This window comes from Calliphora vicina, chromosome 3 (genome assembly GCF_958450345.1).
Source record: "Calliphora vicina chromosome 3, idCalVici1.1, whole genome shotgun sequence".
NCBI classification, from domain to species: Eukaryota; Metazoa; Arthropoda; class Insecta; order Diptera; family Calliphoridae; genus Calliphora; species Calliphora vicina.
The window spans coordinates 37,148,322-37,174,602 of NC_088782.1; the positions used below are offsets into that span (position 1 = coordinate 37,148,322).

Below are 26,281 nucleotides of genomic sequence, written 5' to 3' on the forward strand. Positions count from 1 at the left end.
CGAATACTCTGTTCTGAAGTAAAGTGTATCCTTGAGAGAGCGTTCTGAATCGATCGAAACAAATAGTAGTCGGACGAGGAACAGTCTGGACTATAAAGCGGGTGAGGCAAAATTTCCCAACCACTTCTATCTAAATAGTTTTTCAACAGTTATAGCAACATGTGGCCGTGCGTTGTCCTGATGGAATATTAGGTTTTCATGTCTGGCATGTCCCAAATATTCTGGGCGTTTTTCGGCCAATGCTCGCTTCAAACGAATCACTTGCCAGCAGCTCATAATAGATAGAACCCGTTTTGCTTCCACCTTTGGTTTTGCTTTGGTATCGTTATGGCTGATTGACCGGGCTCTACATACGATCTTTTACCCTCCGGGTTGTCGTAATGGATCCATTTTTCACCGCAAGTAATGATTCGGTGGAAAAATTATTTTCTTTTATAGCGTTGAACCAGAATTTCAGACATGCAAAATCGTATTTCAAGGTCTCTTGGTTTCAATTCGTATTTCCTCCCTTTGAATGAATCCTGCTAATCGCAAACGTTTTGAAATTGCTGCTTGAGTAGCTAACTCCCAATGATTTAGCAAACTCTTGTCGAGTTTGACAATAATCTTCATGAAGTAATGCCGCCAATTGTTGTTCTTCAAACTTTTTTGGTTGATCTGGGCGATCTTTGTCTTCCATGTCAAAATCATCACTTCTGAACAGCAAAAAAACATCTCTCGCACGTTGAAACCGATGGAACACATTCACTATAAGCTTTGGAGAGCAATCTGTGAAATTCAGCGACATTTTTTTTCAAATTAGAGAAATAAAGCAAAACTTCCTGCATATGACTAATCTTTCGTACAAAATTTTACATTTTCGATGCAAAAAATTAATGTTCAATAAATAAGAAAGAATAAATAACAGATATGTACCTTTCAAAATGACATATAAGTTATTAAAAACAAAATCCGCGTTCAAAAGATACGCCATCTATTGTAAATCCCGTATTTTTAACTCATACATCCAATATGAAAATTATTTTTTGAAAAATATATTTGGGGGATTCAAACGGTCTCCTATTAGGTCGTATTGTCATAATGTCATAAAATATATTTTTAGTTTAAACTAATTTTTGTTGGGTTTCAAACAACAAAGTTGTGAACTAATAAGTTTTTTTGAACTATGTCTATTAGTTTGTTATATAATAACACTTTTTTTGTTTGCAGCTCAACAAGAATTTTTTAAACTAAAAAAATATTTTACGACATTATGACAATACGACATAATAGCAGACCGTTTGAATCCCTCAATTGAAATAATTGTATAAACCATTTAAAAGTTATATACAATTGAAATTGAACGATTTAATAATAACATTCTGATATAAAATTTGAACCTCGATAAAAGACAAACCAAAACGAATTAAAAATTGTTAAGCAACTCCAAATTTTGTATGACCGTAACGATTCTATATACCAAGTTTTAACAACTTTGGAACATGTAAGAACCGATGCCTTGTCGAAAATTTCTGTATCCTCCCTATGCATAAAATATTATCGACAACAACGTAGTTTCTTAGCTCATTTGATTTTTTGAATATTATTAATATTTCAACTGCTGACTATAGGTTTTGTTTGTGTTCAATTACCGTAACAATACTTTTTTTTATTAAATATTAATTTAGTATTTTTTTCCAACAATAAAGTTGAATTGTTTGTTCCCTCCTTATAATTACGATTTGCATGCAAAAACAAAAATCAAAAGGCTTAAGCAACAAACTTGATTTTCTTTAAATCACTTGTATTTATGCACGTTGGTGGTGCTTTTTGTTTGTTTGTTTGTTGCGGCGATTTAATCTAAAATGAATGTAATTAAATTAACATTTTAGCAGCAAAAAATATTTTTACATTTTTTTAAAACATTTTAATAGTATTAATTTTAGTTGAAAATCATTGCAATTAAATATACTTCAATAGTGAGTGAAGTGACTCTTAAATATTTGAAAGCCACCAAAAGTGGTGGGTTTAATTACTGTTTAGCCTAAAGGTATGCTTTACAAAATATAATTATAAGTTATTATGAAGTTATGGTGAGTTGAAATAACAATATCAGGAATGGAAAAGCTGATAAGATTGTATTTTTTTTTTTTTGATACTATTTCATATTCAATTGTACCGCAGTATTTCTGCGACTCTTGATACTTTCAAGTATTTTAAGTATTTGAAATGACAAGATGAAATGTAAGTTTAAATGGTTGTAAATAATATAAAACATATTGCCAATTTATCATTACTTAGTCGTCTGAAAAATAATTATGTTTCAGTGAACAATACTCAAAAATTTATCAGCCCAATTTTTTTTTCATAATTGGGCTGTATAATTGCAATGAACATACAGATTAAAATAACCATTATTGTAGTGTAGATGTGTTAATCCCTTAAAAATAGTTTAAATAACCTCTGAGAACAAAAATAATCAATTTTAAAACTAAAAAATTTGCAAATATTCGTATTTTTTTCGAAGAAAAAGTTTTTTAAGAAACTTATAATGTACTAGAGTAACCCTACAATAATTTATTGGGTGTATGACTTAAAAATGCGGGATTTACAATAGATGGCGTATCTTTTGAAGGCGATTTTTGTTTTTAATAACTTATATGTCATTTTGAAGGGTACATATCTGTCAGTTATTCTCACTTAGTTATTGAATATTACAGTGTAAAAAACAAAGTTTTTTTTGCTTCGAAAATGTCGAATTTTGTACCAACAAAGCGTCATATGCGGGAAGTTTCGCTTTACATCTTTAATTTGAAAAAAAATGTGCCGCTGAAGCACAACGATTGCTCACCAAAGCTTATGATGAATGTGTTCAATAGGTTTCAACGTGCGAGAGGTGGTTTATTCGGTTCAGAAGTGGTGATTTTGTCACGGCAGACAAATATTGCCAGCCAAAAACGTTTGAATACCAAGAATTGAATGCATTTCTCTATGACGATTGTTGTTAAACTCAACAAAAGCATGTAAAATCATTGGCAGCTACTCAATCAGCTATTTCAAAACGTTTGCGAGCAGCAATATTCATACAAATGCAGGGAAATTGAAAACCATACGAATTGAAGCCAAGTCAAGTCCTTGAAATACGATATTGCATGTCCGAAATGATGCTTGAACATTATAAAAGAAAATCACTTTTGCACCGATGAAAAATGGATCCATACAATAATCCGAAGCGTAAGAGATCATATGAGAAGTCCGGCCAACCAGCCGAATCGACACCAAAGTCAAATTTCCATGGTGCTAAGATAAAGCTCAGAGCATTTGGTGGGAGCAAAAGGGTTATATCTATTATAATCTGCTGAAATCTGACCAAACCATCACAGGGAACCTGTACCAAACTCAACTGATTCGTTTGAATCCAAAAAAAACGCCCAGAATATGCTTCCAGACATGGAACCGTAATATTCCATTATAACAACACTCGGCCACATATTGCAATACCAGTTGAAAAGTATTAAGAATGAAGTGGTTGAGATGTTTTGCCTCATCTGCTTTATAGTCCAGACCGTGCATCTCCCGACTACTATTTGTTTCGATCGATGCAGAACGCTCTCTCTCTCCCTGGGATATGCTTCTCTTTGGAACAGAGCATCCGCAATTTAGTTTGATTTGTTCTTGGCCTCATGAAGATGAGCAGTTCTTTTGGCTCGGAATCCATATGTTGCCAGAAAGATGGGAAAATGTCATAGCTAACAATGGCAAATACTTTGAATAAATTTATATTGTACAATTGTTTCAAAATAAAAGCTAAACATTTTAAAAAATTACACATTTTTAAGTCATACACCTAATATATCTGTAGATATGGGGAAACCCCACCATCACAAAAGTGTGATTAGATATTTTTCGATGTTTTTTTTTTTTCTAAACCATCAGTGAAAGTAGGCCTTTCCAACGCCTGTATTGTTTTGTAAATCGGTTGAGGGTTTCTCGAGTTATAAAATGACGAATATTGCACAACTTATTATACCCTTCAACATGAATTTTTTTTTTCAACATTTTTTTTTTCTCACAAATTATTTTTCCTAATTTTTTTTTTTTAAATTAAACAAAAATTATTTTAAAAAAAATTTGGAAACTATTTTTTAAAAAAAAATTTGGAAAAAAAAATTTTAAAAAAAATTTAAAACAATTTAAAAAAAAATTAATAAAATTTTAATTTTGTTAAATAAAAGTATTTAAAAACAAGTAAGAAAGTATGGTCGCTCAAGCCCGACCATATAATACCCTACACCAAGTAAATGAGTAAAAATATTTTTCTTTTAAAATTTCAATAATTTATATTTTTGAGTGATTTTCGGAAGTGGGCCTTATATGGGAGTTATGACCAATTATGGACCGATCACCATAAAATTAGGTCGTGTGATTTATGTCTATATTAAAGTTAACTATGTTGAATTTTGTGTGTTTACCAACATTTTTAAGCGATTTATGCACGTTAAAGTGATTTTCGGAAGCGGGTCTATATGGGAGCTATGACTAATTATGGACCGATCGTAACAAAATTTGGTGACATGAATTTTGTATATATAAAACTTATTTGGAGCGAAATTTGTGTAGATACATAGATAAATTAAACATTTATGACCGATAAAGTCCAATTTCGAGGGGACATTTGTATTGGAGCTAGGTGAAATAATGGACCGATTTCAGCCAGTTTCAATAGGCTTGGTCCTTGGGCCGAAAAAGTAATATGTACCAAATTTGATTGAAATATCTTCAAAATTGCGACCTGTACTCTGCGCACAAGGTTTACATGGACAGCCAGCCAACCAGACGGACGGACGGACGGACGGACGGACATCGTTTAATCGACTCAGAAAGTGATTCTAAGTCGATCGGTATACTTTAAGGTGGGTGTTAGACTAATATTTTTGGGTGTTACAAACATCTGCACAAACGCATAATACCCTCCCCACTATGGTGGTGTAGGGTATAAAAATATTTTTAAGTATAATTTGGTGAAGTATATCTACAGAGTTCTTTAAAACTTCTTTCCATTATGAATTTTCAGCTTTGGGAGTTAAAATCAAAATTTCAACATCCTTTTCTAAAGAGTCACTGTAACTATTATCTGTTTTACAACATGGAAATATGAATATTAAAGTAAAATTTTTGGTAGTTACTTCATGTGTTACAAAGTAATGAATGGTACTTATTATTTTCATTATTTCAAATAAATAATAATGAATTGCTGGTAATGACCTAATAAAGTGCTTAACTATATCATTACTTTATGAGTAACTAATTTTCTGAACTAATTGTAAGTACATTTGTAAGCGAGACCCATTAATTAAAATTAATTTCAAATCGTCAACAAAAATAACTAGTGTTTCAGTCAAATAATAAGTAGTTATGCCTTGGCTATAGTAATACTTGCTGGCTTAGGCAAGTAGAGTTTTTGCTGAGTATTTTTAAGAGTATTTATTTTAAATTCAAAAACAATCAAGAAATAATCAATTCATATAGTATTTTCTAAAAAGTGGTTTCAATTATTACTTAACCAGCGAGTTCCAAAACATACTTGTTTTGAACACAAAAAAATAAAAAATCATTCATAAAAACGTTGCTAAACTAGTCAAATATCAAACAAAAAACAAATAGAAAACTTCTTTAGAAACATATTAATTTTAAAGCCAACCAAAAAAAACCAACGAAATTAAGACTAAATTCAAGTTAAATGTGATTATGATTGTAGGTTAACAGGTTTAAATGCAATTAGTGTTTAAAAAAATATATAATATAATTTGGTTTATGAGATAAAAAAATCTTTCACAAAAAAATACTAGTTCTAATAATAAAATTAAGGGGTTTCACATAAAATATTTTAGTAGTGATCTAAACTGTCTACCACAACTGCCATTAACCACAATTGTAACAAAAACTTGGTAATAAAACAGAGTTCCTAAAGAAATATTCGTATTTATGTACGTCAGTAAAATAAATAAAATAAACAAAATAATTTAATAAAACAATAGACATTTAATTGAAGTTTATGTACGGCTGATTGTATCTATTTAATATAACTACTGTGTCTACAGTGGCTCTATTGTATTTAAATACATTATGAACACACACACTTTATGGATGTTTCTATGTAAATTAAACTCAATATCATAGAAATACAGATTGTTTTTATTTAATTTTTTATTATTTTATTTTTTTTTATTTTAACAACGACTTTGACTTTGAACATCAAGTGTGAAAATACAAGTGCAATGAAAAGGGAAGTAAGTAAATACACAAGTAAGTATTTAATATGTTTAAATATTTTATTTATATTTTTCTGCGTTTGCAAAACATTCATAACAATTTGCGGTAAACTTGAAAACAATAAAACATTACAAACAATATGTGTAAACTATTTATACTCTTAATAGAAATAGTATAAACAAAAATCAAACAAAATAATTGCACGCTACACTGCAATTTATAGCAGTATTAGAAAGGCATTGGAATTGGAACAAATCGTCTTACCCCCACTGACAATACAAAGTTTACATTAAAGAATTAGGTCAATACCTCTCGGAATTATTTGGCATATATGCGATTTGACTTAAGGATTTGGGGATGTACAAAATTTGTTTCGGGCTCAAGGCCAAATTTTTAAATATTTGTTATTTATCATTAAAATACTCCAAAATGTTATGTATTTATCCTTTGACTTTAAAGAAACATCAGAAAACTATTTATTTAGAAATAGAAATTATATTGGGAGAAAAAAATATGGAAATTTTAACCCTTTTATGACCTTGGAACCAAAATTACGCATACAAATTTTAGCCAATTTTGACACCAAATTAATTAAGGGCAGATCCATGTAAAAGCGGACAGCAGTCGGATTTACCGACTGCAAGTAAGAGTGCTATATTCGGCTGTGCCGACTCTTATATACCCTTCACCAAATTATACTTCAAAATAAAAATTTTAAATATTTTTAGGTAAACAAAATTTATTTTTTTTCAAAAGTTGTTTTCTTCATTTTTTGGAAAAAAAAATTTTCTAATTGTTATTTTAAATTTTAAAAAAAATTCTTTTTTTTAAATTTTAAATTTTGTTTTTTAATTTTTTTTTTTTGGTGAAAAAAAATTCGGGTTCAAAATTTTTTTTTCCGATTTTGACCCATTGTAGGTCCAACTTACTATGGTCTTATATACGTCGTTGCAAATGTCTTCGAAATATCTATCATTAGAAAAATAGGTAAAAAATCGAGGTTGTCCTGGTTTTTTCCTCATATATCAGCCATTTGTGGACCGATTTTGCTGATTTTAAATAGCAAACTTCTCGAAAGCATGTCTGACAGAATTATTGAAGATTTGGATCCCGATGATATCTGGAGTCTTCAGAAAATTGATTTCAACAGACGGACAGATAGACAGACAGACGGACATGGCTTCTATAAGGATCCAGAATATATATACTTTATAGGGTCGGAAATGAAAAATGTAGAAATTACAAACGGAATGACAAACTTATATATACCCTTCTCACGAAGGTGAAGGGTATAAAAATGAAGATGTCAAATCCGAAAACAGCAGTCTTCTGTCCGTTTTGATATGGATTCTCCCTTAAGTAAATTATTTTCTTTTTAAAAAAATCCATGATTAAAGTTTTATATTAAATTTAATGACCATAAAGAACATTAACGGCCATTTTCACAATGTACGATTAAAAGTTAACGTGAACTTTAACCGCAAGTTAGGCTAATATGAATTTCACAATGTACGATTAATTCTTAACTGACACTATTTAACAATAAAGTTGCTGTTAAATATAACCGAATAAATTTCGCCGGTTAGCATCTTAATTGTAAGAAATATAATAAAATAACATGGAAAAACATTTATATTTTTGTAATATTTATAATTTTTAAAAGTGTAAAGCGAAGAAAAGTAAATTTTGCACGGGGTGATCCATATACCACACGGATATTGCACTTACAAACCAAACAACAAATGTGCACATTTCCTTGTTGGTTTTCAGTAATTGTTGTTCAGTTTGTTCTGTAAATTTTACAGTTAAGTACCTTAATATTTTTGAGTTTTATGCGTTTTTTTATTATACCACTAAGAAAACACAAATTATTATTTTTTATGCCGTCTTTTAGACAATTTTTTATATTTCAATCTTTCATTACACTATTTTTCGTAAACAAATGTATGCATTATTGCCATACTTTCTACTGAATGCTTTGGTTAAGTAATCAAATGATGGTGAAACGTAAATCGGTAACCGTTGGTTAAATGGTCCCCGTTAAACAAACCGACAGTTAGTTAATTTTCCGGTTAAAATGAAATAATCGTACATTGTGAAAATGGCCGTAAAGGGTTAAAATTAACTAATATTTAATATTTATGCCTACTAGAATATTTACGAGGGGGGGAGTATTGACCCCGCAACTTTTGAAAGGGCAACACTGCTCCTGTGAACAGGCATCTATCAGTTAACGCCTGTCAAAATTTTAACAAGCTGCGTCATTTAATATGTGTTTGACTGCCATTGATAGCAGACTTTCTCGTGCCTTGAAGAGAAATTGAAAAAAAGTGAAATTCGTCTGTTTAATAAGCATTAATTTTTGAGAAATAAACCCTCACTGAAATAAAGATAAATACTGTGAAAAATCTACACCATCTTTTTCAATGGTAAAAAAATGCTTTATTGAATTTCGTTGTTGCCGTACAAGGACGGAAGATTCCGAACGTTCTGGACGCCCAGTTAAGTCTCTACACTCGAAACAATTGAACAAAAATTACAATATGGTGTTGGCCGATCGGAGATTGAAAGTGCGAGAGGTTGTCGAGAATTTTTGAAAATATGAACGTATAGTGTAAACAAAAAAGTTTTTTTACTTCGAAAATGTCGAATTTTGTACCAACGAATCGTCATATGCGGGATGTTTTGCTTCACTTCATTAATTAGAAAAAAAGTGCCACTGAAGCCCACCGATTTATCTCAGAAGCTTATGGTGAATGTATTACATCGGTTTCAACGTCCGAGAGATGGTTTGTGCGGTTCAGAAGTTGTGATTTTGACACGGAAGACAAAGATCGCCCAGGCGAACAAAAAAAGTTTGAAGACCAAGAATTGTAGGCATTTCTCCATGAAGATTGTTGTCAAACTCAACAAGAGCTTGCAAAATCATTGGGGTACTCAGGCAGCATTTTTAGTAGGAAATTGGGTTTCATACGAATTGAAGCCGAGAGAACTTGAGAGACGATTTTGCATGTCGGAAATGATGCTTGAACGCTATAAAAGAAAAGCATTTTTGCACAGAATTATTATTTGCGATGAGAAATGGATTCATTACGATAACGATAAGCGTAAGAGATCGTATCGACATCAAAGCCAAATATCCATGGCGCTAAGGTAATTCTCTGTATTTGGTGGGAGCAACAGGGTCCTAACTAATATGAGCTGGTGAAATCTGACCAGACCATCACGGGGAAACTGTACCGAATGCAACTGATTCGTTTGAAGCTATATTTGTCCAAAAAACACCCAGAATATGCGACCAGACATGAAAACATCATGACAACGCTAGGCCAGATGTTACAATACCTGAAGTGGTTGGGAATTTTTGCCCCACCAGCCTTATACTCCACACCTTACCCCGTCCAACTACTACTTGTTTAAATTGATGCAGAACGCTATATCTCTGGGAAATGCTTCACTTCAGAACAGAGTATCCAAAATTAGCTTGAGTCGTTCTCGACCTCAAAAGATGAGCTTTTGGCTCGGAATCCATATGTTGCGAGAAAGATGGGGAAAATGTCATATCTAACTTTGAATAAATTTATGGTGACAAATGTTTCAAAATAAAAGCTAAACATTTGAAAAAATCTCGCCTAATCTCATGGCGATCGGTCCAACATCACTAGCTCATTTACTGAGTGTAGGGTATTAAATGGTTGGGCTTGATCGAACATACATTCATACTAGTTTTATTGTAGCACAGTGTAATTATTAATTTCTTAATACAATTAGAGGTTTTCATAGCCGTTGTTAGCCATAATTTAACCTTTTTTTTAAATATTTCAAACATGTTGTAGATCAACATATGCACGAGTACAAACAATTGTACAATTATTTGTTTAACAACCAAAAGATATACTTATTTATTAGGTATCTATTTACAAATTGCCATTAAGAAATAAATACATACGGTAAAAGCAATGAAGCTGATAATTTTCTGTTGTATTTTTATTTCTTGAGCTGTATGTATTTGATCAACAACCAAACACACATTTTTCTTTGTAATAATTTCAATTTCATTTACCCACAAAATTGTGTAAATTAGCCATTGAATCGATTGATTGCGCATATTTGAACTAGTAATTAAGATAAATTTACCAGAAATCAGCAGTAATGAATACAAACAAAATAAAACTGGGTGTTTTACTTTTAAAAAAAGTATCAAGTTCTTTTCTCATTTAACAAAATATTGTGCAAAATTTTTAACAATTTTAGGTTAGCAAAAAAAATACTATGACCCGGTTTCTTTATGTTTTACCTAAAAAAAACAACCTTGTACAAAATATTGTTTATGTTGTATTTATTACCATTAAATATTAATGTTCATTTAAAATAACAAGTGTAATTTTATTTTAGATTTAATAAAAATTTCATGTTGTCTTTTTACGCATCATTGTTTATTTAATTGCATCATTTTCTTTTCGGTAGCTTCATTTATTTCTAAGATATTTGTTTGTTTATGTTGGGGACGACGACACAGAGCGACAAAAATAAAACTGTCACAACAATATGTCAATCAAATGTCAAAACAATTTATTAAAGTTATTGCAAGTTATTACGAAAAGAAACATAAAATCTGAATCTAGTAGTAGTTGTAGTACCTAATTTATACAATTTATTTAAACAAATAAAACCCAAAATGAACAACAACAACAATGCGAACAAAAATATTCAATTTGTTTGTTAATTGAATAATTTAAATTATTTGCCAGCCAGACTGTATCAAAAAAACCCGTACATACATTTGAGAAACGCTTTTAAATAGATGACAGTTTATTACCACAGCATTAGGGGTATTCAAAGTAAAATCATGACTTGTCGATCAGCTGTTTTGCTAAACCTACTGATGTCGCTTTTGACTGCTACAAAACTTCAAATATTGAACCGTTATTCATTTTAGTTCTCATTGATCAGCTGTTCTGCTAATGTTGGTGATGTCGCTTCAAACTGATACTTCAAATATTGAACTTCAATGTGTTTCAGTCGACGATCGTTAGTGAAAAAAAAATTTCAAATCCTTGAACTAAAATGTACTCTAGAATTGTTTCATTTAAAACCCGTACTGCGTTGAATTGTAATAATATACTTGTCGCTAAACACTACTACAATACATGAGACGTCGAGTTCGAGTTCGAACCAAGCTTGAGCGAAAACTAGCTGATCCCGCAATAGAGTGTCAATAGAACTCAGTCAAAAGCCCTACATGTAGTTTACTAAGTAAGTAGTGATATCTCCCATTCGTCAATTTGGAACTAGTGCAATGGGGTGCGCAGAATTAATAACAAATATATAATGTGAAACTAGTGCGCAAAAGTTATGGGTAATGTTAAATTTTTTAAGTCATTCACCCAATAAATTAGGCTATTGTCGATCGAATTTCTAAGACACCACGCTGAAAAGGTCTTCAAAATAAATTTACTTGGTAACCGCGATATAGGAAAAACTATGTCAAAAATCTAGGTTTTCAGCCACTTATGGATCAATTTAGTTGATTGATATCTGATATATTTTTATCGCATGTGGGTCCGTTGGATATCTGGTGACTTCGGAAAAGGTACTTCAACCAACAACCAATCAAAATGTTTAACGAAAAATTAAATTAAAAAAAAATTAAGATAAATCCGAAAAATTGTGGAGAATTTATCAAATCTTTGTAATAGTAATCAAATCTCGATCGATATGTGAAACTAGTGCTTAAAAATTAATGGGTAATATTAAAATATTCTACATCCCCCTTAATACCACTTTAATTCCAAGTCCATATATATGTATTCATTGTCAATATACTTGTAATATATTGCTTTTATATCGTGCTGATATAATTTATACATTTTAATTGAGTGTAATTGGAGTGTGGACTTGATGTCTGTTTGGCTACTTAAGTAAAACTTTTGTTAATACAAATTGAAAAAAAAAATAAACAGTTGTTCTTGGGGTGAATTTACAAATGAAATGACTGAATGAATGAATGACAATAGAAATAATTAATTGATTGTAATAAATTACATGACTCTATTAAAATGTAATGCAGTTTTATGCACATTTTCCCACACTCAAGATGCATTTAGAGAAATTTGAATATAAAAAAAGTTTTAAACTTATAAACAATTTTTTTTTATTTATTTTAATGCTATTTGAGAAGTCTTTTAAAAGAAAAGTCTCAGGAAAACTTTAAGGCCCAACTATAATATGCATACACTAGTTTAAGTCAGCTTAAGCAACTGTTCGAATACATATAAAACGTAGATGACAAACAATAATGTACTTAAGAGAGTTTCGTCCAGTTTCGTCAAATTTTATTTGCTTAAGCAAAGAGCGAAGCTGGTCGCACATTCCGTAAGTTTGTTTATTGTATACAAAGAAAATAAAGAAAAAATGAAAAGGATGAAGAAAATTAATTTATTTTCATAAAATAATAAGAAATACGTATTTTTTTAATTACGTCTTGCACATAAATGTGCAAATTAATTTGTTTTAAATGTACATAAGTACATTATGGCCACCTAAAAGTTTCTTCGGATTTTCTTACGCATTTGACAGTCTTTTCGTTCGGTTTTGACATTAACTTAAGCTAGGTTATGCACATTATAGTTAGGCCTTTAGTCCCGTGACATGTGAAACAAATTAAATTAATTGCCCAATTCACAACTGGTGTTGTAGCGTTGTATCGTTGTATGTCGTAATTTTTTTATTAATGTTTTGTTTTTGTTTCGAAAAATTTGTTTGAAAAATATTTACGACATACAACGCTACAACACTACAACATCAATTGTGAATTGGGCAAATATAATTTATTGACAAGCTTTGTGACTAGTGCCTGCGGGAAATTGGTGTCAATTGTTTTTAAGCAGAGGTTGGCACTCTTGGCCACCAGTGTTAGAACTAAAACTGGTCCCCCCATCACGTTAAAATATTCAGAAGTTTTGTGTTAGGGCTATTATAATATTTAAAAGTAAAACAAGATCGTTTGGGTTAGATCAGTGACACTGTCAGAAATTAATTGTTAGAACTAGAACCCCGGAAGGATCAGTCACATAACTAGATCTGTATCAGTTCCCTTCCCCTAGGAATTGTAAATATCCAAAACAGAACAGATAAGTTTGGTATACATTTACTTTCTTATAAAGTTTGGATCTAGAACCGATCCCCATTTCATAGCAAATTGTTACAGAGAAGTTTTGAGTTAGTTCCCTTCATCCTAAGGGTATTATAATATTCAAAACAGAGCTATGAATTAATTAACTCAATTTAAGTTTTGTGTTAGTTCCACTTCCCTGTGTTATTTCCACAATTCGAAGCTCTGATATTTAATAATTATAACACTAAGTTTTTATATGAAATTTGGCTATAATATTCCCAAATTTCATATAAAAACTTAGTGTATATATTTTGGGAATAGCCGGGTACCCGGGAATATAGAAAAATTTCCCGATTCCCGGGAATCAAAAAAGGTCGGGAAATTAAAAACCCTACCTACAATGGGTCAAAATCGGGAAAAATATTTTTTAACCCAAATTTTTTTTCATCAAAAATTCTTTTTGGTAAAAAAAAAATTTTAAAATTTAAAAAAAAAAGAAAATTTGGAAAAAACCTTTTTAAAAAATAATTTGAAAAAAAATTAAACAATTTAAAAAAAATTTATTTTTTTAAAATAAAAATATTTAAGAAAAAAATATTTTTAAGTATAAATTGGTGAAGGGTATATAAGATTCGGCACAGCCGAATATAGTTCTCTTACTTGTTGGAACTAAAACCGATTCCCATTATTAAGGAAATAGTTACAGAGAAGTTTAGTCCTTCTAAGGGTATTATAAAAATCCAAACAGAGTTAATTAATTAAATTTAAGCTTCACAAAAATTTTAATTCAGAATTAAAACCTAACAAAACAAATTATTTAGCTTTTTTTAAATAGAATTTGTGCATAATGAAATTAATTAACCCTTGAATGGTTCACTTTTTGATAATTTAAAACTAATATAAATTGAGTGAAAATCTTTTTTCCTCATTTAGTTTTGTTCATTTACAAAATGAATTCAAAAAAATTAACTTAAGCCTAAATTGATTTGAATTGAAGAATATTTAATCATTCAGTACATATTTAAAGCTATTTACTAATAAGGAATTAATTCTATTAAGAATGAATGCTCAAAGGAATGAATTTAATAAAGAATTAATTCTCAAAGAAATGAATTCAATATATTTGAAGTACAACAAAATAAAGCCTGTGAATTAACTCGTAAAGAATTTAATAACGGAATGGTCAAGATATACAATTTAATTTCATTTTGAAAATAGAATTTAGAATTAATTCATTCGAACAAAATATATATGTTGTAGTTCCCTTTTCCCTAGGCATTTTAGAGCTTCAAACTTATGAGACACTTTCAGTTTCCCCTTCAGGAAAACCGCTTGATTATAACGGTAACCTGTAACAAATTAAGTCTTAAAACTATAACCCCCGAAGGACCAGGAATTTTAGAGCTTCCAGTTTCCCCCGTAGGAATTGTACAGCCTCAAACATATGAGAGACTTTATTATGAAAGTATTCACAATATCATTTTCATCTGAGTATTTGTGTTTAATTAAAAAAATTTCAAACAATTTTAAATTAAAAAAGAAATAAATTTTTTAAAGTTTTGAAATCCTCTTCTCTACTATTAGCAATGGTGTAATTTAAATAACACACACCACAGATTAGTTTCAATATATTATAAAAAAATAGCATGTTAAAACTTACCTGTTGATTTGATTCATCATCCGTAGCTGATAACAATTTAACCGTGCTGCCGTTGGCCAAATTAAAACTACTATTGACCGACAAATGCTGCTTCATGGGCGAAACACCAATGCGTGAAAAATTATGAAAATCACTGCCGGCGCCCACATCTTGACTATGATAATCCGAATGAATATCGTTAAGTGTATTATTGCTACCACTAATGGTAGTAATACCACTGGAACTAATGCGTCCTGAAGTGGCTGTTGTACGACCACTTATGGTGCCCACACCGCCGCTGCCGCCACCACCCACATCTCGAATGCCAGCACCACGACCAACAACACCGTTAGTGCTCATCAATTCGGTGGTCGTTATATTCGATATATAACTGCGTGTAGTTTGTGGCGAGGGTGTTATAGGTGGCACCATACTACCACCACTCATGCTGCCACCACCTTCTGCTCTGCGGCGCATATTAACCCAAGACAAACGATGCTCCTGTTTGCGATCCAAAGTCGTATTATTGCTGGCATATGGATCTTTTGTGGTGGAATTGTGGCCCATTACATAAATACTGGTGGCTGTTGAATCGCTGCGCATGCGCATTTGTTCCATTGGTTGTGAGGATGGTGGTGGTGTGGGCGGTGTGGGTAACGTTGACGGCGTTTTGCCTGCTGCGTACATTTTATTTAAATGTTGTTTTCTTTGTGCCGTTGTGGCTTTCAGCTGCTGCAAATGTTCATCAAGTGCTTCGTCACTTGTTCGGGTCTTAAACGATGGATTCATGATGTTGATGTTAATGTTAATGATGGGAGCAAAAACTGTTCAAATATACTCGCTTTATCAAAACATTTGTTTTTTTGTAAATCTGTAAAGAAATGATAAAACAAAAAGCCCAGTTATGAATAAAATATTGTTAATTAAATACACAATTCCGAAAAATGAATCACAATGGAATTATTAATACAGGCTAGCAGGTTCTAACTGACACACAGCCACAGTTTAACATCATACAAAAAGGTGTTCGGGGAAAAAGGTGGTTTTTGAACTGTTTTGAAATTCTTAAAATTGTTTTAGCGATAAAGAAAAAATAAACACCAAATCAGTGGCTTTATTGTTCCATTGAATTTTAAATGAATCACATAATCACAAATGTTCATGATAAATTGACAATGATAAATAGCGGGCATCGTACAAATAGAATTTTAATTAATACAAACCAACAACAAAACCTACATAAACATTAAATGTCAGAGAATTTTTCAAAACATTGAATTTTATATAATAGAAGAGTATTGTCAAATTAAAGCAGCATCTCTCTAATAGGGCTGTTAAGAACAACATAGAAATGTTAATGATCCCAGGCAGATATTTTGCATGCAAACAATAGTATTATATAACGGTTCCACATATGTACTATGAAATAGACCTGTTAAATCAAACTTTGATTGATAAAATACTATAATATTACGGGGAATTTGTGTTAATTGTTTTAAATTTACTAGTGCCGAGACAGGTCTTGTCTTATTATGGCAAAAAGTAAACAATTTATCAACAATTTTGTGACTCGTATAATAGTATATAGACAAAACAAAAGGTGTATCATTTCGATTCGGTTGTAAAATAATAATATATATTGACCATAGCCCCACATATAGTTCACTTAATAAACTAACTAAAATACTAATTATATAATAAAATGGGATAATGTTTTGGTCAAGAAATTTAATTCCCACCGCCACACAGAGGGATGGCTTCATACATTTTTTTGCAAACATTATAAGGAGTGGTCGTAGAGCGCTGAAATTTGGTACCGATAATTATATGGACCAAACTAAGGCAAAATTAAATTTTATCAAAATCGACTACGCCCACTGCCCATACAATCCAAATAGATTTTTTCGCATAAAATTTTTTCTATCCAAGTAAAAGTCTAGAAATTTGGTACATATATTTTCTGAAACAAAAGAAGAACGTATGCTAAGTTTTATTAAAATCGGCCATGCCCACCGCATACCGCCCATGCAATCTAAATGCAATAAATTTTTGTGCAAAAATTATAAGCAGTGGTCGTAGAGCATTGAAATTTGGCACCGAGAATTATATTCACTAAATTAAGAAAAAAAATAAAATTTTATCAAAATCGACCACGCCCTCTGCCCATACAATCCAAATTGATTTGTTCGCATAAAATTGTTTATATCCAAGCAAAAGTCTAGAAATTTGGTACATACATTTATTGATACAAAAAAGGAACGCATGCCGAGTTTCGATTAAATCGGTCACGTCCACCGCCCACGAAACCCATACATAGATAAGAATTTTTTGGATATTTCGTTTGTTATTCGACAAAAAATATGAAGTTTTTTTTCTTTTAATCGAAACAAGACAATCCCACCTTTCATTTTATTAAAAAAACAGCTTGGGGGAAAGTGGGGCAACATTTTTTTTCCGCCATGGAAAATCAAAAATAAAATAATTTTTAGAGGCTTATAAATATGGCCATATCTTCTTAACGGTTTATGATAGCCCCATAATTTATTTTTTGTATTTATGGAGAAATGCTATATTTTTCGAATATGTTAAAGTTAAATGGTATTATTAGGAAAATTATACATAAATAAACCACTGAATTGTGTGAAAATCGAAGTAAATTTTTGCTTAAAAAAAAAAAAATTCTTAAAACTATTAAAACTAGTGTACATTTCATCTTTAAACATTTATCTACAAAACTGCATCATTTGATTTTTGAAATTAAGTGTTTGAAAAATTGACTTTTTGACACCAAAATCCCTCTGTGTTAATAAACTAACCACCTCATTCCATAAAAACCTTTATCTGTATTTTTATTATACCCTTCGCCATGAGTGGCAAGGGTATATATAAGTTTGTCATTCCGTTTGTAATTTCATTTGCGACCCCACAAAGTATATATATTCTGGATCGTTATAGATAGCGAATTCGATATAGCCATGTCCGTCTGTCCGTATGTATGTTGAAATCAACTTTCCGTAGCCCCCAAATAACTTACATACATAATTCATACATCAATGTATCAGAAATTATTCCGGCTCGGTTGCTATTTAAAATCGGCAAAATCGATTCGATCTACAAATGGCAGAGATATAAGGAAAAAACCGGGACAACCTCGAATAATATAGACAATATGGATTGATTTGATATTTCAGTATATTGCAACGATGTATATAAGTTGGACCTACAATGGATCAAAATCGGGAAAAATATTTTTTTACCCGAATTTTTTTTTTCATCAACAGATTTTTTTGTCTAAATTCTTTTTCAAAAAAAATTAAAAAAATAATTTTTAAAAAACTTTTTAGAAAAACTTTAAAATTTTTTTTTTTTTTGGATTATAAACATATACACATAAAACCGTGGCCGAAAGAGTTAAAACTTAAGCACAAAAACTTAAAAAACCCTGGAGCCCTTGGTACTAGTTCTGCATCGGCAAATGTGTGGTTACAAATAAAATATCATTGATTACCCACCAACCTACTTCCAAGCACTTTTAACTGGTGCATGTCTTTACCTGGAAGTCAATTGATATTGTTTTTAATTTATTACAAACAATTAATTTAGTCATTGTCATTTCATTTGCAAAATTCACCCCAACAACAATTATTAATTTTATTCATACTTGAATTAATAAAAAAATTCTACTTAAGTAGACAAACAGACATCAAGTTCACTACAGTTAGACTCAATTAAAATTTATTAATTATTACAAGACAATTTGAAAGCACAGAAGAGAATACAGGAGGATTCATAATAATAATATTAACGTATCTGCGGTATCGAGCCTTCGCTAGTTATTCACTAATCTACTTGCCAGGCTTTTGATTAGCGAATTTAAAGCAGAGATGACACTAACAAGTTATTTATGAAATAGCTAGAGAATGGTGGTGCTGAAAAAAATACAAGATCGTCTCCAATTCAAACTAGAAATATTTACACATAGAGCGGAAAGTATAAAAACTCCAACACTTAGGTGTATGACAACTGAGTTAGGTCTTTTATAGAAGAGTTTTCGATCTATATGTCCACAGATTACTGTTTTATTCATTGAGCTATTTGATGATTAATTGGTCATCGTTCTCATCCACTTAATGTTGATTATGGTGATGAAAAGTAATGCATTATATAAGTAATACGTAACAGGCATCATTGTAAATCTACAGTAAGACCAATGAATGTTTCGTTATTGCTATTACAAAGCTATATATTTTAAGCTGATAGTTATAACTCTAGATAATTTTATTTCTTTTAGGCCTGTTTCACTAAAATTTTAAAATGTATTTTTTGTTTTCAAAATAAGAAAGAAAATGTTTGTTTCCATTTACTAAAACAGTACATACATTTTACTACCAAAAAATATGGTTTCAAATCATTGTTTAAAGTTCAACCAAGTGCAGCAAGGTTCTTATTAAAAAAAAAACAAAAAACAATTGTTTAATATTTAAATGGCTTAAATAAATATTATTTAAACAGTTGCTTTTCAATACAATATGAAAACAGCTGTTGAATATATAAAATCTTTAAATAAATATTAAAGTTTCTTTTTATTTACAAACTGTAGACAGTGACAAATCTTAAAAAATACTGATAAAACAGGGAAATTATATATAGAACATGAGTCAACAGGTTGATACATATAATGGAAAGTTTTAAAGTATTTTCATTTCCTTTCTAGATATTTACACTATAATGATTTGTAACAACTAAAGACAAGTTGGGCCTACTAAAACTAAGAGTCAAATGTGTCTGAACTTATCATTGACATCATCATCTCAGCAAGCCAAACCTGTGCCTGAAATTTTTGTACGAAGGTCTTCCAAGTTCCATGTTCTATTTAAGTCGACCACAGGTTGAAAAACAATTGACACAAATTTCCAGCAGGGCTATTAAAAAGTTTTATTTAACTTAATGAGGAAGTAAGAATTGTTTTTATACCACGCCTACTTTTATTTCAACAGTGAATCTGATATATTTGTATTTTTTATCGTTTATGCTTTTAACAAAATTCTTTGCTTAAATAATTTTTAAAATACTTATTTATCTGCCTGTTATGGTTTAAACCCATTACTTTAAATCTTCAACTAAAGTTACGCATTAAATTAAATGGCTTGCAAACCTTAAATAGAACTAATTAAGAAAACAAGATTGCAAATTAATGAGACTACAAAAATACATGTGTATAAATATGCCTAATCAATTAACAATGACCAAAACTGGCCACAAATCATTTAGTTTAAATAGTTTTTAATGGGTTTTTTATTTTCAATTTCAACTGAAATCAATTTAAATGATTGTTTTACAAATTGCAAAGAATTTATTTATTTGTTTGAATATTTTGTTAATTTTTGTTTTATTTATGTTTGTGTATTAAGTTTCCCAAGAAGTGAATAAATGGATGAGATATAAATTGTGTCATATTTGTAGTGTACTGAGAGAAATAAATATATGGCAGAATGAAAACAAATCGCGTAAGTATATAAAATGGTAATTTCGTTTGTATATTCAAAATATATTCATTTGCGATCATACAAAGAATATTTATTCTAGATTCTTATATTCTATTTAAATCAAAATTCCGCAGATCCCAGATAATATCTGTGGTACCCAAATTCTGTATTAAACTTTAGGCAATAGTTCGAGAATTTTATTATTGAAGATCAGCAATATATGTCCATAAATGGCTAAGATATGATCAAAAAACCTACGACTACATCCAGGAAAATCAAAACTTGTACCATGTACTTATTTCGAAGAGTGTATTTACTGTATTATACATAAATATATTTTTGTATTTTATGATAAAAAAGGTAAAAACAATTTGTGTTGTTCTTTCTACATCTACAAAAAATTAAATGATAATTTATTTGTATGACATTAATTACACAGAATTTTGATAAGTGATAAGATATGTACGCACTCATCTTTAAACATTTGAGATAAAAACAAAGTGTAGGTAGGTATTTTTTATAAAAATATAAATAATTTGTTTAAAATTTTTCAAAAGTAAATACTTTTACCCACCAAAAACTTACATTACAAAGTTATGAGTTACTTTTCACTACTTACATGGTGATTTCATTGAGTTATTTATTTTTTAAGAGATTAAAACAACAGATTGATTGAAGAAAACATTTTACAATCAATTTGGATTCGATTTGAATTAACAAAAATTAAATAATTCATGGATTATTATGAATTAATTCTGAATTTCGTAAACAAGTACTTGTATATTAGAAAATATGCCAGGCGTTACTAAATTACTTCTAAGTAATGCAGATGGTATGAATTATTCATTGAAAATTTAGTTGTTCCGTAATTGCAAGTCATTACCAAGTTTTTGCTTATAATTAATAGCAAATTACTGAAGATTTTAAAATAAATTATCTATAACTTTACCTTAACATATCTACTCTATTTCATGTTTCCAGCTACACTATTATAAAAAATTCAAAAAGTACCAGTCGAAGAACAAAAAAGTACCATTAGTTCTCCCCATGTTTGATTCTAACTTCATTGTGATGCACATCAGCTACCTTTCATGTCAATAAGTTTAATAATTTATTGTATAATATTCTAAAAATACCATTAGCAGAAAAAGTACCAATTTCCCTTTTCACTCTTGAACACCCATCAAGTTTGAATTTTCAAAATACTCCATTTTGCGGAAATTTTTTGTGAGAAACTATTCAAATTAGCCTGATTATCTATAAAGGGTGTGTGAAAATTAGACCTTCAGTTTAATGACATAAAATTATATAATTATTAAAGCCAATTGGATGAATATTAAAAATGTTGTTCTCTCTATTATTTCAAGTTTTATGTCGATTAGTTTAATAATTTATAATATTCAAAAAGCACCGTTAGGACAAAAAAGTACCAATTTCCCTTTTCACTCCTGAACACCTGTCAAGTTTGAATTTTTAAAATACTGCACTTTGTGGAAAGTTGATGTAATACAATAACGATTCGAAAATGTATTTATATTTTAAAAAAGTACCAAACTGGTTACCCGGATTTCTCTACAAGATATTTGAGTTTTTATACTACAAATCGATTTTTGATATAAAATATGAGTGTTTGCAGATTGAGCTTATTTGCCTTAAAATCTAAGTATTGATTTCAAGGAAAATAAGCTCAAAATATTAACGATTTAAGATATTTCAGTTTTTTATAGTTTATAAAAAAAATCGATTTTTAGTATAAAATATGATTAATTACAGGTTGAGTTTATTTTTCCTAAAATCACAGTACATACTTACGAGGTTGTTGACGATTTAAAATATTTGAGTTTTTATACTAAAACTCGAAAATCGATATGAGTGATCACATATTGAGCTTATTTTTCCTAAAATCACAGTATTTTGAGATTTTATTTTTTTTTATTTATGAGTAATCACACTCGAGTTCTAAATAGCACCCTGTTAGTCAATGTTTAAAATTTTATCAAAATTTCGAATAAAATGTGTTTTGCCCCCATTTTTAACCCTTTTTGGTACATTTTTGTTCCCATTGAAATGACAAAAATTTTATTTAAATGAATTTTAGTACATTAGTGGAAGTTCATAATAAAATATTCATAAATCTATGTCAATTTATAGAAAAACATTATTTTAAGAAAAAAAAGTACCACAAATAAATAATATTTTTACCCCTTAATTGTACGAATTTCCAAAAAGTACCAAACAGATGTTTGTAATTAGAAATAAAGAATGGAATTTGAAATATATTTTCATGTTTATTGGTTTAAAAGATGCATGGGTTAGCAAAAAAGGACCAAAATATAATTTTTTTTAACCCGTTTTCTTCGTTTTGTAATTGAAGCCTTCAAATATCCAAAAATCCCTTCTTTTAAGGATCTACAGTGGGAGAGGTATAGTCCAAATTACTAGGTTAAAAGTCTCCTACATATAAAATATTGAAATATTGAATATTCTGTATAATGACAAATTTTGTCTCAATTTCCTCAAGAACATATGGACATTAGTTTATTAAAAAAAATTTAAACAAATATATTGAGGAACAACTGCTAAATACCATATGTGGCATAGCACACGTTTAATAGTACAATAACCTGGCACAATTGGAACGTTCCATAAACACTTTTGAATTTTTTTTGTTTTACATTTATATTAACACACACCTTTAAGTATACAAATTCATAAAACTATGAGTTTGTCAATGTTTTCAAGAAAGTTTCCAAGAATTTTTTGTTTATAAAATTTGGACTGAAACAATACAGCAACACTTACTGACCTTATTTAACCCCTAAATGTCTAAACTTAACCGAGTGTAACATACTTTTTTTCTTATTCAATTGAATAACTGCTGAAATTACACCAGCCAGCCAGACCTTTTTCATATTGAAATTTTCGAAGTGACAGCAGAAGTCAACAATTTTAGGGAAACCAACAACCAGCAGATTCTAGTTATGTTTAGGTTGGTTTTAATGTATGTGCGAATGTTGTGTGGAAAGGGTGGGACAATAAGAAATGTGTTAACAGAATTCATTTGATTCTGTAATATCAAAAAAATATATATTTTTAATAACCTTTTCCATGAAATTCTATAATCTATTTGTAATTTCAAGATATTTTTTCTATAATCTATTTGTAATTTCCAGGTATTTTCCGAAGCCCCCAGATATCCTATTGAAATATTCATGTTATCTCGGATAATAATTTCTGTACACAGATAACATGTATGTATAGCAAATGAAAGGTACTTCAAAGACATTTACTAGAGTGAGGCTTTTTTAGGATGGCGCTTATTTTGCACTTTTCGGATTGCTCCCAGGGTCTAAAATTGTTCTCCGTCATAATTTAAGCAAGATCTTATAACGTTTAGACTAGAGTTTCCAAAAAACGAAGAAACTGAAAACAACGGTCTCGGTTTTGAAAAATTGAAAACCGGTCGGTCTAGCTTTTAGGCTAGTTTAATATATATGCGGATCTAAAATGCTCTTTTTATAGGTTAGGTCTGCTTTTTCAATTCAAATTGATCTTTTTGGAAATTAAATTATAACATATTGGGTGTATGACTTAAAAATGCGGGATTTACAATAGATGACGCACAGTGGTTTTCCCTAATTAATTTGCCACGTAAAAAACATAAGGTAGACATGTTATATATCAATGGATAGTAGATTTTGTCTACTTTTCAATAATGTATATAACTTTTGACAATTAAAAAATTCATGGAATACTTTTTTGAAAAATATGACAAAAAAATGCTTTTTATTGAGTTTTTGCATAGATACACATTTTTTAAATTATAATAACATTTTTATTTATGAATATTTTTTAATGAAATTTTACACTTATATAGATTTTTTTATTGAAAATGGAAAAATAAAAACAAATTTTGAAATTTGTAATCACGAATCCCGCAATTCCCAAAAAAGTATTGAAAAATTCCAAAAATGGGATATTTTCGTTTTTTGGCTATAATATCCACACCAGGGGCGGGGTTATCGGAACCCTTTACAAAATAATTAAGAACATATTGGGCCATCTAAAATGGGTTACTATATTTTGATATTGAATATGCGGTTTGAGAATTTTTGCCCTAAAATTGAATTTTACATAAAAAATAGGCGTTTTTGATGGACTTGGTCCCCTGGGTATCAAAAATTATAAATTTTTTTTTCATTTAAAATATTTGACGTTAATTTAGCTTTTCAAAAAGTATAAATTCATTATACATCCTCTTAGAAATTTTTTAGATAACTGAAAAAGAATAAAAGTACTTTTTTCTCAAAAAAATAGCGAAAATTCGCCTTTTTTAATTTTTTTTAATTCAAATGCATGTAACTTTGGACTCAGTCCTGGTTTTTAAACAATTCTTCCTTTATTTGATATATACATCTGTTGTGAATCCTATAAAAGAAAAATGGAGAAAATCGGTAAATATTTGGAACCGCGGTCATCAAAAAACTGGAGTAGGGTGGGTAAAAAAGTTGAAAATTTAATTTTCAAATGCGGAAATCTCCTAAGCTGTAAGAGATAATTGATAGCTACGACGAGAAGATTCTATATATGCAATTTTTAAAATTGACCATACCCGAGGTGACCTACTTTGGGGACCCTTGGCCCAGCTCTTGGTGGGCTCATGAGGCCCATATTCAAAACTTAAACTCGACAACACTTCCCTTAACTTAAACTCGACAACATTACGATAACCCGAATCGCAAAGTCAAATATCCATAGCACTTAAATAATGCTCTGAATTTTTTGGGATCAAAAGAGTCCTATCTATTATGAGCAGCTGAAATCTGATCAGATCATCACAGGGAACTTGTACAGAATGTAACTGATTCATTTGAAGCGAACATTGGCCCAGAATAAGCGGCCAGACATGAAACTGTAATATTCCATCATGACAACGCTCGGCCGCATGTTGCAATAACTATTAAAAATTATTTAGAATAAAGTGGTTGGGAAGTTCTGCCTCCCCCGCTTCATAATCCAGACTGTGCCCCCTCTGTTTACTATTTGTTTCGATCGATGCAGAACGATCTCATTGGGATACGCTTCACTTTGGATTGATTCATTCTTGGCCTTAAAAGTTGAGCAATTCTTTTGACTCAGAATCCATATGTTGCCAGAGAGGTGGGAAAAGGTCATAGCTAACAATGGCCAATACTTTGAATATATTTATATTGTACAAATATTTCAAAATAAAAGCTAAAAAAAATTAAAAAATCCCGCATTTCACATCGCAATGCAAAATAGTGCATTTGGCAAGTTACATGTTTCTATTCTGTAGCACAGTGTTATTAATTAACAAACTCTGAAACATTTGGTTAATTCACAAGGTCTCCTGTCATGTCATATTGTCAAAATGGTTTGAACATTTTGTTATTGCCTGTCAAGGAAAAAATGTCCTTAAATAATACTACTCTGTATGCTATGTTTATTGTGTTATCGTAACGAACCAGAGACCTGCGCCAAATGCCTAAGAGCCGGTTAAGCCAAGCCTCCGAGTCGTGAAATGTTAGAGACCTTGTGAATCGACCAATTGTGTACATATTAGTTAAATTTTGTTATAATCAGAACACTTTTAAAGTTTTAGCTGCTTCTTTTGTAATACCCTTTATTTCCCACAAGCAACTTAATGAGCTTCTTCATTTTTAATTTTCTTTTTTTTTTATACTTTAACAAACATAAATAACTTTTTACAATACACTCTCGCCTAAATACAGACTTTAGAGCTCTTCACAACATTAATAAACGACT

General features: G+C 30.1%; 1 protein-coding gene across 1 annotated transcript in view; it reads right to left on the bottom strand.

The window, feature by feature from the left end:
- Positions 1 to 26,281, bottom strand: part of blot (bloated tubules) — a 115,683-nt gene that overhangs the window by 60,235 nt on the left and 29,167 nt on the right. The window contains exon 2 of the mRNA XM_065506509.1: positions 15,030 to 15,879. Coding sequence (XP_065362581.1) covers positions 15,030 to 15,797 — 768 coding nt within the window. The 5' untranslated portion in view covers positions 15,798 to 15,879. The remainder of the gene's footprint in view (positions 1 to 15,029; positions 15,880 to 26,281) is intronic.